Here is a 19,844-nt window from a genome sequence, read left to right as displayed (position 1 = left end):
TAGGATGACTGTGCACTGCACGCACAGCATCCGTCTTGTGTTTACGGACAAAGATAAGGTGGAGGAGCTATCGACAGAGGCACTGCAACAAGGCTTAGCTTGCTGAGTTTGTCTTTTTACTTGAACGTTTGAACATTTTTCCATTCAACAGGAGTAAATATACTTTATTCATGGCAGCTCTCTTCTGTGGAGAGACAAAGAAAAGTGTCCCCTTATCGTTAGTCTTCTCTTTCCTCTCTTCTTTAAAGTGGCTTTCTGTCCTCGCAATAGCGGCATCTTTTCTTTTTTGTTACACTGAAGAACAAAAGAGCAATAGCAGCACAAAAAAGCCTTTTGAAATGCCTTAATGCAATTGAGCTGCTAAGCACTGAGTTGTATTAGGTTATCAGTGGCTGAAATCCCTCGTGGCATGAGACATAAATCACACACGTCAGACCTCCTTTCTTTTTTTCCCCCTCCACCCTCTCCCTCATTCTACAGCCTGCTGACTTTTCTGGCAGTCTCAGGGGGGCTTCAACCTTGACTGGCTCCTGACGCATTCAATCCTTCCTGGACCAACCATGACATTAATATCATACTCCTGTCTGCACTCATTCAGCAGGACTAGTCTTTATTTGAACCTATGTATATGTCTAAAGGTGTTTATCTGGTGAAATCATCAGTCTGCTGTTATATTGCATTTGCTTCTGGTACACATAGTTTTCTCAAAATGCAGACAAAGAGACTAATGCAGTATCTGAAATTTGTATTCTTTTTCTCCTGATAATCTGATGAGCCAGCTGAACACATTCTCCCTCCATTAAGAGTGCAGGAGGAAAAATGCAGCCCATATTTTCTCACTTCTAATGGAAGACGGGGACCCAGTCGAATTGTAATCCTGCAACCTCTAGCATCGTTGCAACATTGAGCCAAAGTGACAGGTGCCTGTTATAGGCTCCCTCCTTCGATAATGTCCCACCTCTGTTCCCACTGATTTGAAGTCAGCTTCATTGCCTGAGAGCCGCAGTGCATTTCAAGAAGTCTCGGTTGCGAGCTGCCAGAGCTCTGGCAGGTGTAAGACATGGCCAACCTGGGATCTGAGCTGTGGAATGAAAGTAATTGAGTGAGCTCTCTCTATGCTGCAGACCAGTAAAGGACCCAGCTACCACGGAGACATGGCCTAAGCCTGTGAGGTGGCTTTGTGAGATTCATATAGGCTTACAGCGTGGCTTAGCGAAAGACCTGATGTATTGAGGGACTGCAGTCTAGTGCTGATTTTGCTTTCATGACAAGTGTGGCTTGGCTGCAGTCCTGACACACCCTGGCATGCCACAAGGCAGATGGTGTTTCCCCAGGCGACGCCGCCGCTCTCTAGCACCCCTCTCCTCACAAAGCCATGCTCCTCCTGCTGTCGAGTAGTCATTAGTGCAGTGGGACAGGAAGGACACATTGGAACCATTTGGAAATATTAACCACCTCTTCCACCCAAACATGAACGAGGCTGCAGTGGCCGGGTGATGGTGCCTTACGGAGGCAGTCTGTTGATCTAAATAGTTGATGGTTCAAATCCCCAGATTCCCAGAAAGGATCTGTGTAGGCTAGAATTAATAACAGTGTTGCCTGCTAATGGGTGACAATAGAATACTGTAGATGTACACATTACTGGTTTGTAAAATATGACACACAGGGTGGAGCTGATGACCATGCGGCTCTGAAATCCCCCTTGATAAAAAGACACTTCCTAAACAAACAAACTCCTGTTAGTCATCTATCTACACTACTGCCATAATGTTCAGCTATGTTGTAACGCAGTTTGATTTGCCCAATCATTCAAAATGGAAGTGAAACAGCAAGAGGCCATTTCATTCTACCATGACCAACTTCTTTTTGTTTCATTTTTATTCAACAGAAATCAGGCTGGTAACTTGTTTGTCATCAGCTTAACTTTTGCTTTCGGTGGGAAAAGAAAACTTCACTGTCCCTGCTGACTGGAATGGGAAAGTGAGCCAGGTGCTGAAAAGAGCTTTTACTGTCCAACTCAGAGCTAAATATACACATGCCTGTAATATGTAAATCCTTTTTTTTTGTAGTGTTAGCTGCTTGAGGACAAGCCTTTGCAACCGTATTTAAGTATGTTTGGACATGGGGGCCATAATCAAGATGTTCACAGCTGTTGATGTATTCCTTAAATCGGACCAACAGCATTTGAAGTGAGAAATCTTGACTTTCTAATGTGGTATAATTGCATCTTGTCTTGACATGTTTCACAACAGATTATTTTGGAGTTAAAATGATGACAAACTGTATCCCAGAGCCCCTCAGCCAGGCTGCAGAATGTTAAAAGACAACCAAGAGCCACTTGTGACTGATTGCAGATTCCTGTTTTGCTTTCGGAGCACCAGCATGCCTATTAGACTTTGAATTAGCCTGATTTTGATTGTTTGGGATGGCAAAACATTGGAGGTCAAGTGAAATATTTTACCTTCTCTGCGCTCGAGTACCATGCTACTTTAGCATTACCAAACCAAAATTTCCAAGCCATAAATATTAACCACTTGTGGGCAGCAAGGTTGTTGCATTTCAGGCCCAAACTAAAGGCCAAGCATAGTGTAGTGTTTGGGTCTCGAATCCAAACCTTGGTTTTATCCGTGATTGCATTTAATCCCAACACATCACTCAGTCTGATGCTAATCAGAGGTTTTCATCACATACCCAGCCCTTTATTTGTCCGACATTATGTCAACAGGAAAGGCAAAAGATGATGTCATGTGCTTGGAGTGGCTCCACACATAACTCAATAAGTGACTGAGCCATTATTTCCTGAAACATGCCAAAACATCCTTTGGCTCGCGAAGGTGCATGAAGAGGTTGCTGGAAGTTTAAGGTGTGAGTTCTGCAAAAACCTCATTGTGGGCAAATATATAAACTACTTCTGTCAACTAGAGCTGCTGAAGACAATGTAAGATATAGCCTTGGAGCATTTATGGGCTATGGTCTCAAACCTCGAGCCACTCTGCTACAGTATGTGGACCGCAGTCAAATGGGCACTGGCCTCATTTAGGCCTCCCATTTAGGTGATTCATATGTTGTTTTTTTTTAGTGAGGGTTACTTATTCTTAGGTCTGGGCTGTGTTTGGAGTGACTGTATCTGAGGTGGGTTCGGCACACGCTATGATTACTGATGGCTGAGTTTCTATGCAACAAGGTGCGAGATGGTAATGACACTGTGCCTGTAGTGCATCATTTGCAGAGAGTTTTGGGATCCATAAAGATGTTGCTTATCTGAATGGGTGAATTTTAATTCAACTTGTGAGGGAAATGTGTATATTTTGTGTGGCACAAGAACAAACCAGGACAATGTTTGTATTGGATTTTTTCCCCCTGCTTGAATTCACAGAAGCAAAACATTCGAGGAACCCATAATTATGCTGTGGCAGAAAAAAAGTCCTAGTTATTTTCCCCAAAACAGATGGAGAGGGAATATTGAAGAAGGCGGATTTAACACACAGTAGCTGCTATGAAACATATCCGTGGTACTTACTTCCTTTGCTATTATTGCCTAATCCATGTAATCCATTCTGTGCAGGAATATACCTGCCATCACAAAGTTGGAAGGATATATACATTCTGCTTGCTTCCCTGAGGCCTGGCAGGTGTGTGTGTGTGTGTGTGTGTGTGTGTGTGTGTGTGGCATTCTCGAGGGTGGCCTGCATATGGAGTTAGCTTCTCGGAAGTGCGCTCTCCCTGTGGCGCAGATGGACTGTAGTTGTTCTCAGGAAAGCTGGCTAGGTGGAGGCCCAGCACGACGGGCATGAGGCTCGGTCCACCTCCAGTCTGCCCCACCCCGACCCCATCCACCAGATGAGCGATGAGCTTGTTTATAATGAGAACAAATCCCTTCCTGTTACACATGACTCATAGGGTGTAGTGCCAGTCATGTATGTGTTTACATGCCTGCTTAGGTGTATGCATAAGCGTTTCCTTACTTGTTTAAAACCCTGTCCTAAACTGTTGCCAAGTTACAGAACACGCGGTGCCCTTCTCCTCTGCCCACTGATTGGCAGGATCAGACTGTCAGGAGCCTCAACAGAGAAAAAGTCAATTTTATAACAGCTGGCCCAAACCTCTGCAGTCACACCCCCTCATTAGATCCAATGTCCGAGAGGACAGATGGCTCTGATGGGAGTTTATTTTTCTTTCAAAGGGAAGATCTTTATGTTTGAAGCGGCGCCCTGGTAGCAAACATTTCAAGGAAACAAATATTACCCCAAGGCACTATAGACGCGGACTACAGCTCTGCTCCCTAAAGGTTTAAGCTGTATTTCTGGGTCTCAGGACGTCCACCTAATTGCCATCTACTGCACCAAATGCTCAGCAAAAGAGCAAGACTGCAATTAGCCGTGGCTCACTGCCAGCTCACCATAAATCTGCCAAATTGTTTCTCTTAAGAAAGTTGAGCAGTTGTGGTCCTCTTTCCTCTACTTTTGAAATGTAGGCCTGTTACTGGGCTATCATATAATTAGGCAGGCCAGCAGTAGCAGAGAGCGTGCTGTAAGGCTAAAAGCTGAGGCATTGTGGTGGTGTGCTGAGGCATACAGAGGTGGGGTGTTATTTATGTGTTTCTCCATTTTATCTCCTGGCCTGCCTCGTGGATATCACTTGGTCCGTCCTGGACCACAGCAGTATCTGTCATACAGCTCTCCTGACATGTAACCCATGTCGTAGTGTTCAACAGAGCAACAAAATGAATTCCCTTCTTGCTATTTCACTTTTTTCCCTCCCTCCATCTCACCTCTCCTTGTTGTATTTTTCTTCTGCAGCTCATTATCCTGGAAGACTATGCGGACCCTTTCGATGCTGAGCAGGCTGGTGGCACTCAGACCAGTACGGAGAAAGTGACAACCGAGAATGACGGCTACATGGAGCCATACGAGGCCCAGAAGATGATGGCAGGTAGATGCTTTCGCACTTTCAATCAGTTTTCAGTTTTGTGTCACCCTGCCACCTCTATCCACCCTCACACCTTCAGTATTTGCAGGTTAAGTGACAAATAATTGATTTGTGTCTTCGCTATGACTCCAAATTGTATGGAGTCATATCCTAGTGGAGTATTAATTAGCATGCGGTGTGATTTGGCCATATGTCTCCAAGCTGGAAGTTAATGAAGAAGCTCAGTTGGCATAATGCCGCTTTACATGACAGGTGCAGTAGAGCAAAAATATGACCTGTGTGTCATGAAAGCTGTCAAAACATTTTCAAAAGTAGTGACTTTGACCCCTAAAATCTTAGAAGTGACTTAAAACACACCTCAGAAGTATAGGACCAATAAAGAGAGAGGTGTTTTGTAGTCAGCTCAACTGTGTGCATGTGAAGACAGCCACTTGCTGGGATTTCCAGGAAGGCTTTTTTTTGTTTTTTTTTGAGACAACAATAGCTGTGTGCTAACATAAGAATTCAGCCGAACCACATTCTCCACACAGCTTTGTCACAGCGCACATTCATTCTGTGGCTAAGGGAGCACAGCACTGACAAAGAACAAAGAATGCTGCAGAAAGAGAAGAGAAATGATGAAAAATGTGGAGAAAACAAAACATGTGGCCACTGTTTTCCTCTACTAAACAGACCTTAGTACCTAAGAAAGGAATGTCAGAAAAAAATCTGTATGACTGTCAGACCTCAAATGGATGTTTCTGGAACAGGGATGACTTCAAGATATTAGTATTAAGGCCTTGATATACTGACACAGTCATATCCTCTAAAACATACCGGTACCTCTCACCCTCCCGCACACACTGTACTCTCATAAACAGACACACACACGCACACATGCTCCCGCTGCTCCCACAAAGTCAGGACATGAATGTCTCTTTCCCTGCTCGGCAATTTTCTTTTAATGGGCCTCCAGACAATCTCTTGCTGTCATCTGTCTTACTGGTTTGACCTCTGGTCCAGTCATTGCCTCAGCTGAATACAAAAACTGGAGATTTATCGCCTCTCTCAGGTGGAGGAAGCTGTAAAGAAAAGACATCTGAGCAAGGCTTCTGTGGTATCACGTGTATCTTGAACTTATTCCAAGTTTTTTTGTGCTTTTTAAATCCAACTCAACACAGTTCTGCACTTGGCTGCATTGACAAGCTAAACTACGCTGGCAGCAATTGTCTGTTTGATCTGATGTAGTCTTCAGGTTTCAAAGACAGGAGCAACCAGAAACAACAACAATGGGAAAAAAAAGTGAAGTGGTGTTGTTTTCAGGCTCCCTGCTTTTATCCATCACATCTATTGATTGCCAGTTTTTGTTTTTCTTTCCTGCTGTTTTGACTGAGCTGGCAGGGCGTAGTTTTAAATAGAGCTGTTAGTGGATTTCTTTGGCTCTACTGTCATCCTTTTAATATTCATAATGATCCGTGGATTTATTCCATGGATGAGTGGTTTCACAAGCACTAAATAATAACAATATTTGATATATTCACCTACAAACAGGGCAGTTATGTAAAATGTCTACAGAATAATTCCATCAAATGTCTGACAGAAGTAACTCTGACAGGCCATATTCATGACTATCATGCTTATATAACCATAATGTATAGTAATGATAGTGGAAAATTTAAGGGTATACCCACATTTTATGTTTGCCTGGTTCATTATTGGTAGCCATGTAGCAGTAGCAGGTAGTGTTGCTGCTTTTCTTTCAACATTTATGTATCCAGGGTAGAAACACCCAGCATGGATGCTCTTTTTCAGCAACACTTTGCTCCAAATTCACTCAATTACACACGTTCACACTTGGATGCTGCCCGGTTCAGCCCCACTGATGTAGCTGGGGGTTAAGCACCTTGCCCAAGGGTACCTCAATGATGTAATGAGGGTTATTTTCTCTGACTATGCAAGGCCAGGTGCGTGCCCCAGTACATCAGTATCCTGACTATGGATGTAGAGTGATTGCTGCATCTCTCATTCTGGCAGCATATTGGTCAGGCAGAACTGCACACTCAGAAAGTGAGCGAGGAAGGAGAGTGAGGAGCAGCCCATTGAGTGGGCTGCTGCACTGAAGCAAAGAGAGGACCAAACCGCCCATGTGAAGCTAGAGGCTTGCATATCTCTCTGTCTCATTCTGTCACTATTGCTCTCTCTCATCTCTTTTCTCTTTCACTCTCCAGGCAACGCACTGTTTCTTTTTTTTTTTTTTTTTTTTACTCAATGACAACCTGCGCTGTTAACAATTTTAAATTAAAAAAAAAGTTTTCTTCAGCTCTCACTGTTGGTTGTAGAAAGCCGTAGCTCTTCACAGCACTTGCTTTCACAGATGGACACAAAACCCCAAACATGCCAACGCAACAGAAACTTTTCTATTTATGGTTGTCAGAGCAAGTTTTTAATTTACCACCAGCCACATTTATATAATCTATAAAACTGTTAGTCAGTCTACCTCCTCGTAAAACAGAGTCTGACAGTCTCAACTTGCAAAATTCAAAGGTGTGTAACAGATAGTTTCTTATAAAATGTGTTTCCAATTAATTTGAAGAAGTAGCCTGAAAATAAATCAGACTCTGCTGACTTTTTTAGTTTGTCTTCACAGACGATCTTTAGACGTTTCAGGTTTCAATTTACTTTGAGCTGCTATCAACTTGAATCTCTTGTATATTTAGTGTTGAGTCACTTAGCAGAGATTAGGGGGTGATCAGACAGTATAGTAGGTATGTCGTAAAGGAATAATGTGACCGTTCCATAAATTATTCCATGAAATGAAAAGTCTACCTTACAATCTCATTTACATGAGGTCCATGTGGCAGTTATCTAGAGGAACTTGTGGGAATAATAAAGTAAAATATAAAGTTCCATTTAGGAATCCGCAGTGATGAAGTGTGTATGATTTAGAGTCTCTATAAAGACTGCTCCAAAATCTGCAGCTGTCAGTGCTTTCCAGCAAATTCTGTTTTTCCAGACATCTTAAGACAAATCACTTCCTGTGTGCCAGAAGGTTATTCCCAGTGGAAACCATCAGACACTGGATGCTCAGGATAACAAATTAACTACAGGTACACTTATTGTCTTTAGACAATAGATTTAGATCAGCTGAGCATGTTATTTACATGGTATTGCGGCTGTATGTTACTTGAAATCCTTTGAATCCAGAGATTTTATTTCCAAAGCTAAAGGTCAGTTAGCTCAATTTGTACAATGACTCGGACTCTGACATCATTGTGAACAGCAAGTATGAGGCCGGTCTGTACTCATGCTGATTACAAAAGGCTTTTCACACTCCTCCTCTCTGCCTTTCATTTTGCATTTTATGAGCCATTGCAACCACATGAGGTAAACAACCTGATTGATTATGCTTTAGCATGTATTCGCTGCAAGCAATGTGATCTACAAGTTACAGGAAGGCCATTCATTTTCTATAGAGATGAGCAAACAAAAGCTTGTTGTACAAGAAAAGCCGCAGGCCATAAACAGCCAATCAGATGTCTGCGTGTCTTATTTTTCTTACTAATGTGATTCCATTCATTGAGCATTATTTTGCATAGAAATGTTTCAAATACGTAAGAAGCTCCCAACAGTCTTTCAAGGCTACTAATCCTCTTCAGCTTTATTGTAAACAAAAGAGAGGAAATGAATTTCGAGGCACACTGCTTTGTTGAAGTACACCTGCTTTGTGTTCCAAGTAGCACTTCCTGTATTGTTTTTCATTCCTACAACTTCAGTTTGAAAGCCAGCAAATCAAAATGATATTGCATAGATGCAGCAAGGCCCCACCCACACAAAGTGATCCAATTAACCACGGTGCTTTGTTATTAAAGCACAAAAGGTCACATGCTTTTAAAGAAGTGTATACTTAAGTTCTGTAGAAACCGGATGTGCTATTTTGAAGTCACAATTATAATCCCTTGATTACACAACATTCACACCTTAGACACACAAACACATACACTCGACCACATAGTGGGAGGTGTGGCATGTAAGGCCTGAGGCGAAAAGTGCCACAGCCGTTTACACAAGAGAGTGTGCACTCCTGCTGTTTGTGTGTGTGTGTGTTTGTTGGCACGCACGCCGTCGTGCAAGCGTACATGCCTTTGTGTGTGAGCCGACTTGCTGCTGCTCATGCCTGTGTGTGTGTGTGTGTGTGTGATCCATGTCTCTCTCTCCCAAGAGCCATCCTTAGTGAGGTTGAGTCGGCTGATTTATGGGCCTGCTGGAGGGGCATGTCACGACTTTCTTAACCTGAAAAGCCAGCCCCCCCCATAAGCTGCTCCACACAGGCTGCCGGCCGGGGCTCACTGCACCACCTGCAGTTATGTGAAGACATGTGCACAGCCACTCTGTCTTTACAACGTTTCCTGCGTGTGTGTTTCCAGAGTGCCTCGAATGTTTGTCATGTCTACACGCGTCAGCTATTGCATGTGCTATCTTTGCCAGTTGAACGTGTGTGTGTGTGTGTGTGTGTGTGTGTGTGTGAGCCTGGGAGAGGATGTTTTTACCCCCATTGTCAGCTGGTTGAGTTATTGTGTTGAACGTGTGTATCTTGTATGTGGATGTACATATTTTGAATGTGTTCAAGCTCGCAACAGATTTCACACACGCAGGTAACCTTCTTTCTGTATCTTGTTGTCTCTTTCACATATATCAACACACACAGATATGTTCACAGCGACCCCTACACACACACACACACACACACACACACACACACACCTCCTCAGCTGTCAGCATGGCCATTCCCTGCATACCTCAACTCAAGCAGCAGCACCTAATCACAAGAGGAGCTGTCGGAAGAAAGGCAAGAATCAACTTTTGCGATGTTACTTTATCTGCTCCACTTGACTCTATTCCCTCATACATTGTTGTAGCTGTTGAGACTTGTTACACTGACAACTACAAAGGGCTGGGCTAGTACTGCAGGGCAGTCTGCGTCAAGCCATTTCTCAATGAACACACACTTGTCGTCATACTCCTCAGTCAGCCAGGCAGGCAGGCAGACGACCATGTGAGAGTTTTCCCACAGTGCAGAGGAGGCCTGTTGTGCAAACAGCTTGCATGATTGAGCTCTCCCGAACAAACACACTCCAGTCCAGTCCTCAAGCCACAGCCATGCCACTGTACCTAAAGTGTGTGTTGAGGTGTGCGGGGGTATCAGACGGAAACAACCCCTCTGGTGTGAAATACTTTACGCCAGTGGCGAATTTATTACATGCCGTGTCAAAGTTGTAACCTCAATTTGTCCTCATCCCATCTTTCAGGTCATGCTCAGTCATTTAGCGGCAGGAGAGTTGTGCAACAGGGCCAGAATGCCCAGAGGAAAAAAACATGATGTTTTCCATAATGGTTGACTCACGGTAGATGGGTGTTCGCTATTTCTCTCTCTCTCTCTATGTCTGAGAAATGTGCTGGGAAATGTCTCCAGGCACTGGCACCTCCTGCACCGCACTCTCAATGATGTGGAGAAGCATCCAGTGCCAAGGAGATGAGTCATTAGCAATGGAGTTGATTATTTCAATTACTCATGATAGTGTGGCGCTAAGCCCCCTGTTGGCTCTGCAGCACAAATGCCAAGAACATTACCAGTTTGGCAATGGCCTAAGTGGGTGACAGAACACGTTCAGAGGTGGGGACACTGAAAGGGGGATGACGAAGGGGGAATGAAGGCAGAAGTGGAGAAAGGGAAAGTAGTAACATAAGACCAGAAGAGAGTGGAAAATAGAAGCATGAGAGAGACAAAAACAGAAAAGTAAAGAGACAGTGGGAACAAATTCATATTACAGCACCTGTGGGTTACTTTATGGGACAATTTAAGAGAAAGAATGGAGGCATGGTTTGCTGAATGGTTTCCACCTCCTCCTGAGTGAAAACTCACCCCAGGCGATGGCAGGTACATGTGGCGGCACATTTCTTGGCCTGTAACCCTGATTTTATTGCCCCGAGCTGTAACTTGAGGAATATCCGGAGCATGCACCGACAATGTCACTTTCAAAGGTGAATTTTTTTTTAGCAATGCTGGAAGTGTGTGCCCTGGGAATTTTGGTTGAGTGTGCTGTTAGTCTAGCATACAGTAATTCTGTAGTTATCCTCTCATCTCATCAGCGGTTTTGTTTTCCGTCACATCTGCCTTGGTGCATTAGAGGGATTGCTTAAGAATTACCTCAGCAACACATTTATGCATTACCCCAGCTGATTATAGGCAGCTATAAATAAGCACGGACTGCAAGGCCAGTAGCTGAAAACTGGACGGGAAAGTGAATAATTAACACCCTCCTCCTTCCTCTCAAGCCTCACAACAACTACTGTTTAAGGATATTTGGGCCATGCAATCAACTCACCACTGCTCCTTTTACCAGCTCAAATGATTCAAAACTGTAAGAATGACTCAACCTATAAAAATGGATTTTTTGTTTATTGTCATTAACTATCTACAGACAGACATAGGGACCTCATGACATTTATGTGGTTTCTTTTATATTGTAAAAACTAAGGACATGCAGTGACAAACACAATGAAAAACAGTTTGAAATTGTAGTGAAAACGTGTCAATAAGATTAACCTTAAGACAATATCAAGTCACAGAATTATGATGAATGTAACGAAATGAATGTGGTTGAAATGCAATGAAGCAATAGAACATATAACGTATTTATAATGCTATTACAAAAAGCTGTTAGGTTTCATGATGGAGCCAAGGCACTAACAAGTTATGACAGACATGAATGAACAGAACACGTGGGAGATGTTTCCAAACTAGCAAACTTGACTGGGCATCTACTGTAAAACACGAAGTCACATCTAAAAAATATGTAAAACCCTGCACACTGAAAATAAAATGTATTAGCTCAGACAAACAGTGGAGAAGTTGAGGTGGAAAATGATAAAGGCAGCAAGTGATCGGCTCACAGTAGGATCAGTATTTACCTTCTGTGTTTGGGCTATATTCAAGATTTGTCGATATATGTTTTGTGAGTGATGATGACTTTAGTTTGCTCAGTTGAGTGATGAATCATGACAGAGCCCAAAAAGAATAATGTAAATACATGTTGGCTCCGCTGCAGGGCTAGGTAAGTTATGGCCACATGACATAAAACACCCTGCAACACAGCAGGTTATTAATGATGACGTTCGCTTGAAAAAGTAAGGTTTGTTGTCTGATATGTACCTAAGCCTCCTCTTAGGTACAAAAAACATGGCCTCAAGTTCACAACTACTTACTCTTGTTTTCAAGATTTTACAGTCCACTCTTCCACCCCGTTCCCTGACTCGTCCTTGTGTCTACGCCCCATTTGGTGGTTGCCAGATTTTGTCAGAAGCAAGCTACCCACTTGTCATGTCTACATGAACCCATGAGAAATGATTGACAGTTATTACACACTGATATGACAGTGTGGTACTGAGCAATACAAAACCGAAGCTCCACAGTGCCAGAGCTGGTGTCGGGTGGTCTTTTTCTTTTGGGGCTTGGCGCTATGGTTGGAGCCAACGTGTAACTGTATCGTGCTAGAAAACAGCACTTGTGCTCAGCAAAACATTTCTCGGACAAATTGATGGTTTAAAAACAGTTTTGTGTGTTTCCTTGACTTTGACACTGACATGCAGTCCAAAGGGTTATGGCTGTGTGTATGTGTGTGCCTGTGTGTGTGTGGGTTGTATGACCTACTGGATGATGGCCAGCCGTCTCTGTGGTGTGGAGGGTCATTTGGCGAGGCTGAAGAGTGGAAGGTGTAGGAGGTGGGAGGAGAGGGGAAGAGCAGGACGACTGACGACTTATTGATAAAATGAGACATCTCCAGCTCCAGCCTGATAACCTCCCTCCCCCTCACTTAGTGATGAATGCCGTCCAGCACTATAGCTGAGACTACTCAGTTGTCAATAAATCTGACATTTCCACTAGATATTGACACATGCAGTGCTGGTTAGAGTGCAGGATTACATACTCTGTTTTTTTTTTGTCAAATTTCATGCGTCTTAAAGGAACCCAGAGCTTTTAAAAGTGCACAATCATGCAAAGCTGCTATGCATCTTGTGATTTGCTCTATGATTTTTGTTTAAGGCTTGCTCCACTGAGGGTTTGCAAATTACGACTGCATTACCGCAGGGTTCAAACATTTGGCACATATGGCCAAGAACTTACTCCCGTTGTTTCTCTTTTGATCAAAACATGATCAAGCTCCAATTCACACAACATCACATGAGTCCAGAGTTTTGTAACAGCTGGTTTCTGAAGCCAAGCAGGTTGGTCTAATGGAAATTAAGGAGGCGGCTTGATTTCCACAGTGCAGTTTCACTGTAAAAAACACGCTATAGACGCTCCTATCAGAACTACTACATATGCTTTCTCTAAGGCTGGCAGTGGACCCTAATTTGGTGCTTTCACAGGCAAAATGACTGGTAACCAAAAGAGAGTGCTGCATTCAGTTTGCACAGGTTACATCTTGTAAAATGCTGCCTTACATTTTTGTTTCATTTTGTTTTCCTTCCTGTTTTACCAGCATTTGATTTGCAATGAATGATTTATTTCTTGTTCTCTCCTTCTACCTTACTTCCCAGTTTGGAGTGAACGTGGGAACTGTTGGGTCTCTGTAATGACATTATAAAGAGTCGGTCTAGACCTGCTCTATTTGTAAAGTGTCATGAGATGACTTTTGTTGTGATTTGGCGCTATATAAAGAAAATTAAACGGAGAGACCTCGAGTCACAGTGAGCATATTTGCATTTGCTCATAATAACATATTCGTCAGCAGTTAGGCACCCTTTGCAAGAAACTTGACAGTCACTGCCCTGTTCCCTCTATGATGAGGATACTTTTGCATTTTTTTTTACCACACTAGCCGAGTGCACATAGATGCACAGACACAGATTGAGCAGCAAGACTGAGAGGAAGTGGTGTGTCTTAGCAAGAGCATTCCTGCTGTGCCAGGCTGTGCCAAGCCAAGGATGGATGGGATGGCAGACCCACTATCCATCCGTTACAGCTGAATAGGTAGGGAGGGGTTGGAACGCTGGGGGTGGGGAGGCACTGGGCAGCCACTCTGGCGCAGTTTGAAGGTGCTGAAGTCATTCATTTTAAAGGTAAGATTAATGACACCATTAATCCATGTCTGGGCCACTGCAGAAGAGGACAGGGCAGAATTCATACCCGCTGCTTGGCTACCCATGGCCTGCAGCACAGGCCCGTGAGGTCTGTTAATACACACACACACACACACACACACACACACACACACACACACACACACACACAGGGGGGGCACACAGCTGTTGTGCACGCAGACACACTTTCCTCTGGGTCATTTGATATGTCAAGTATCCATTTGGCCTAAAGTGGTGATGGAACTTGAGGCTTCGTGTCTTTGTTGCAGGCAGTCACTTGATGGAGGTTATTGGTCCAATTTTACTGGCGAGAGAAAGAGAGAGAGAGAGAGAGAGAGAGAGAGACTGACTTGGTGCATTAGTAATAGACAGGGACAAGGCTGGCACCAATCTGATTGCAGGCCTGTGTTATTTTGCGGTGGCTACAGTCAAGCTGGACAGGAAATCTGGCCTGTTGACACTCTGGTGCGACAGAGAGCTTTTAGGTGTGAGTGTGTGTGCGAGTGGGTGGCTAGCAGTCTGCAGCTGTTGAAGGACACGACAAGAACAGATGGACACCAAAAAAAAAAAAAAGAGAGAAAGACACAGGAACACCAGATAAACGCTCACAGGGACACAAATGCACAATCCACTGAAACCAATACAACGCATATCAGAGTGGCTGTGTTGTAGTGTGTGGGAGTAAGTCACAAACATGCTTCATTAAATTAAATTGTCTAGGCAAGAATCAATTATATGAACCAATGGCAAGATTTGTGAGGCTGTGTTGCCCGGAAATCAATGAAAATGACACCAGTAAACTGTACTTTCCCCAAAAATATATATATCAAGTAAAAGCAAAAAAACCCAACCATATCTATAGACAAACTATCTAATAGGGTAGAAGTACAGGCTCACAACCAGTGTTGGAGTAGACCTCTCCTGTAACCATATGTTTTGGGACATGCTCATCTGCAGTCTAAGTGGATCAGGATCAATACCTCTGGAGTCACCTTGTCCTTGTGTTGTTTGACGAAGCTTTTCAATCATAACCCGGGTCTGATATCCTCTCTCCCACAGAGGCTTGTGTTGGACTCGTGTGTGTGTGTGTGTGTGTGTGTGTGTGAGAGAGAAAGAGAGATTAAAGGAAAGAAAGAGAGCGGGGGGAGTCCGTTAGTTTACATGCTTTACATGTTACTGTAAACCCATAGACGTTATTTTGGAGACATGGCTAACTTATTTTAACCAGTAGTGATAGAAGATGCTGCTTCCTGTCTTGGTCAGTATTGGAAACTAACATATTTTGACTTCTAGAGGTTGTTTAGTTAGTTTCAGTTTCAGTTGGACTTTGGTTGGAATTATTAATATGTTAATGATCTCTCCTTTCATCCTGCCACTTTGTTACTTTCCCTGTTGGAAGTCTTTGTCCTGCACATGTGTGCATGTAAAGTGCCACTTTGAAACCTGGTTTCTAAGAAAACGTTTTCCAAGTGAAATCTAGCTGGGAAAATCAGGTTTCTTTAATCCCCTACCCAGATAACAGAAACCAGCCAACAATATCTGTTCGTCATGATTTGCAGTTGATATGTAGCTGAAACTTCAGTTGCTAGGTGAATGGAAACCGGTCATGTCTATGTCTGTGTTTGTTTGTCTGTGTGAACTAGAGCTCAGAGCGGTCCGAGGAGAGTAGCCTGTAGCTGCTGTTGCAGTGAGTAATGTAGCTGGAGAAGCCTGTTGATGAAGCTGTCATCTTAAACCAGCACTGCATCCCTCCACAGAGCTCGTCTCTGTTTTTCTCTCTCCATCTCTTGTATGTGGCTTCTTAACATTTTATCTCGTCTATCACTGACTGTTTTGTCCTGTTTCGTTCTGTCTGCCCGTTCCTATTCTTTGTCTTAATCGTATCTTCATTCGCTTTTTTTTGTCTCCCACTATCTGTCCACTTCCTCCGGTCTCCATTTATTTCATATATATTGAATTTCCTTTTCTCTCTCTGCCTGTGTCTTTCTCTCACTGGGTTTGTGGTCCTCTCTATCAGTCTAGCCAGGAGGCAATAGTCTGGGACAATCCCTGTTTTCTCTGTGATAGACTATGGACTAAGCTCTTTTATAGGAGCCTTGTTGTCTTGTAAAATAACCCAGGGGTCTTTTTTTCTCTGTGGGAGCCAATTTATTGGTGACATTTATTCAGGAATGACCTTCTCTGGGTTTGTCTTCCAGAGACACACAGCGTTATCGCTCCTCGCAGGGTAATCCAACCATTATTGTTGCTTGATTTAAACATTTACCCTTTCCTTTTTTTTTTTACATCTGTATACAACTCTGTGCTACAATGAACATGTGTACAATATCAATTAATGCTGTATCACCCAACCATAATTTTGACTCCAGTGCACCTACTTGCTCACGCTGTCTGAGTTCGCCCCTTTTTCGCAGTTATAAAGGAATGCCACGCTTAAACTTGAGGCAACTAATTCATTAAAATAGTGAACTAGCACCATAAAGGCACCAAGGGAGATTATAACCTTATCGGAGCATGTCAAGTGTGTGTTCCAAGATTCGAGATCCAATTAGCCAGATGGATGATTACAGCATAACACACTCTCCCGTGCATCCATTCCCTTCCAAGTGGTGTATTTTAAGCCAAAATACTAGAATGTAAAATGATTCAAATGAATAACTTTACATCTGGCCTTTAAAGAGAATGGATGCAAGTTTGGAGATGACCTATGTGTATTGTTAGTCTAACACTTGAGCACTTTAGAGAGGCCTTGAGAGTCTTTGGCAGTAATATAAAATGGATATTCTTCACTCAGGCAATATGTGACCTTTTCCCCTCATTACCTATTCCATCAAGAGGATAATTACTCATCGGAAAGGCTGATATTTTTTCTTCGCAGGAAAAATACAGATGTGTATATCTTTAATTGATCTCCCTCTGTCTCCTCCTCTCCCTCTGTCTCCAGCCCTACTGTCGTTGTTTGCAGCACATCTTATCAATCACAAAGTGCGATCGCCAGTGCGGTGAGGTGAGGCGCCGGGTCTGCCTGGGGCCCGGCTGGTGGGTTTGGGTTGTAATAGGTTGGTGCAGCCTGTTAATTTGATACGGTGTGTGGTTGAGGAGCCTCATTAGGGACAGCAGCTCACAGAGGGAGACTAGGCTTTCCATCACCACCAGGACACCACTGGCAAGAGCAAAATGGGATGGAGGCAAGGCGAGAGGAAGGAGATGGAGGAAGAGAGGAGAAAGACAAGTAATTTGAGGAGAAGATGAAAGTGAAGGAGAAAAGACTACAGTTCTGTCAGCATGGGTCAGTGGAGAAGGGAATAAGGATAGTGAAGACGCGAGTACCATGAAATTATCAACAGTAGTAGAAATATAACCTTTTTTTCATAGTGAAGACTTTAAGCAATGTTTTTTGTCTTTGTCAGAATAGTTGACCTACCATTTTAAATTGGCATAAATCTTTTTGATATGAAAGTCAGAAAGTATAGTCAAGGCCATCATTTATCCTCCGTTATTATTTTCAACTGCGTCCCTGGTAGAGAGAGCGAGTGTGAGAGATTGAGAATCTTTGACAGCGAAAGAGCAAGAGAAACAGCACAGGAATGCTATCACCAGTCGACCAGAATGGGTGAGATGACAGAGCTGGAGAGGGGGAAAAAAAAGAATGGAGAAACAAATAAGAGGACAGAGGGAGCAAAGAAGCAGAGAATGAGATAGCTCAGCGAAAGAGGTTCATTTCCATTCGAGCATTGCATTTTCTTGCCTGCTGCGTGCATCAGTGTGGTCTCACTCTCGGTAGCACGGAGGGAGATGAGATGCAGGCGTGGACAGTGAATTATTAATGTAAAGATCTCCTTCTCCACCGAATCCAATAAGTTGCCTATGATTTGGCTGTCAAAAAGATTGGTGGCCTGGATAAGGGAAACTCCTGGATCACGCTGCGCTGTGAGTTCTCCTCCCTGGGTAATTGACTCGTGCCCAGTATTGACTTTCTGGTCATGGTGATTAAGGGAGCCTGGGCCAGGCTGGAGCCCAGAGTCTGCCTCCTCGGGGTGGGTCACTGGACCTCACAGCAAGCCTATCTTGGGTGACCTTTGTCCAGAGCACAGAGCGGTGGTTAACCCCCAGCTCAGTGATCTGGAAATACTGATTGCTGTATTGATGTGGAACAGTGGATGCTGAGAGCTACTGAAGGACTGACTGGACTGGTGTTTCTTTCTGTTTCTCTTTGCTTCCTTTTGCCTCTTTTGCAGTCTTGCTCTGTCTTCCTCTCATACTTTAAAAAAGTCTAAAGTTTGGGTAATTTGATATATTGCAGCTTGACTTGTTTCCCAGTGAATGTACATTAAGCAATTAACAGCAAACTGTTACTTTCTGTTTAACTTAACTTTCTGTCCAAGTATATCTTCTTCCTTCAGGTTTGATGCACAATTTGGATTTGCATGTTGCACCCTTGGTTCACTTGTAAATGTTGGTGTACTAATGAATGGAAGCTTTTTTTGAAAGAGAAATTATGAAATACCACACACCTGTCTGAATGATGTAATCTTGTAATCTTGTTTATATGTTGTTTACATAGCACTTGTTGATAGAAATGTACTGAGTCACTTGCTGAAAACTTTCAGATGGAGGCATACCCTCTCTCTTTGTATCTACATCTGTCACTCTGCCTCTTTCGTTCTCTGTGCATCTCCCTACTGTCAGACCCTGTGTATCAGCGATGAGTCATGACTGTAACGACATGGTGGAAGCACAGAGGGAGACGAGAGACAAACAATTTGTTAAACAAAATATGGGAGAAAAGTCAGGAAAAGAAAGTCAGTGAGTGAAAGTGAGGGAAGGAGAGACTTGTGATTTCCAGTGGAGTGTGAAGGTATCTAAGAGAAATCTAGCAGTAAGGTGACCTCTGTTCATATGGGACTTCAGGGGATTGCTACAGGGGATGACGCACCGGCTGCCTGACCTGGGCCTGGAGCCTCTGTGGGGGACAGCTAGGCTTTTTGATTGCACTGGTTCATGCCGTCTGAATACAGAACCATTATTGATCTTTATAGGGAATAGTCAACCAAGACGGACAGTGGCTTGTTTGAGTTTTTGTAAGTGTGTAGGTGGGTGTACACCATTAGTTTCACAGAAACAAAGATAGTTGTTCTGCTGCCCTTATTTTCCAGCATTAAGTAATGTTGCCTACATGTGACTGTTTACATTTGTGAGAATGATATATTTTCAGATTAACATTATTTGCAAAAATATTGCAGCACTTAAAGCTTAAGAAAGATATACAGTACTTGCAGAAGTGTTTTCAACTATTTGAAGTATGGTAGTGCTCGTTAAGATTATGTTTTCCTTGATAAGCTGACTACTGCCTGTAGTGCCGAGTGTATATAGTAGTGAAGCAACGAAGTTCATGTCACAGTCCACTTACTAGGTTTTTCCAGAGCTTTTACCCACTATTTTGAAAACCTCGGGTGTTGCATGAAAACGATGAAACTTCCAAAAGAAAAATACGACTTAGAACAAGAACTGGGGCGACAGTTGGCAACTTTAGTGACTCCAAATGGCAGAGAATCTGTTGGAAGTGTTATTATCCAACAACATACAGAAGCTCTGATCCAAGGCTTCAGTAAACTTCACAAAGTGTCCTCGTGTTTAACTGTCTGGGTGATCTGTGATTCTTTGTACTGATGGATATTTAAAAGACAGGAAACCTTACTTGACATTCATACAGTTACTCCAGTCGACATCACAAAGCTCTGGGGCTTCACTACAATCACATGATCCTCAGTACCAAGCTCCACTGGACAGTTAAG

General features: G+C 43.2%; 1 protein-coding gene across 1 annotated transcript in view; it reads left to right on the top strand.

Moving 5' to 3' along the window:
- LOC139286802 (SH2 domain-containing adapter protein F-like) overlaps nucleotides 1–19,844 on the top strand; it is an 88,325-nt gene that overhangs the window by 11,520 nt on the left and 56,961 nt on the right. Inside the window, exon 2 of the mRNA XM_070907723.1 lies at nucleotides 4,800–4,932. Within this exon, the coding sequence (XP_070763824.1) occupies nucleotides 4,800–4,932 (133 nt within the window). The remainder of the gene's footprint in view (nucleotides 1–4,799; nucleotides 4,933–19,844) is intronic.

This window comes from Enoplosus armatus, chromosome 1, assembly GCF_043641665.1.
Source record: "Enoplosus armatus isolate fEnoArm2 chromosome 1, fEnoArm2.hap1, whole genome shotgun sequence".
NCBI classification, from domain to species: Eukaryota; Metazoa; Chordata; class Actinopteri; order Centrarchiformes; family Enoplosidae; genus Enoplosus; species Enoplosus armatus.
The sequence above is the reverse complement of the archived record's forward strand: the minus strand, read 5'-3'. Positions and strand labels throughout refer to the sequence as shown.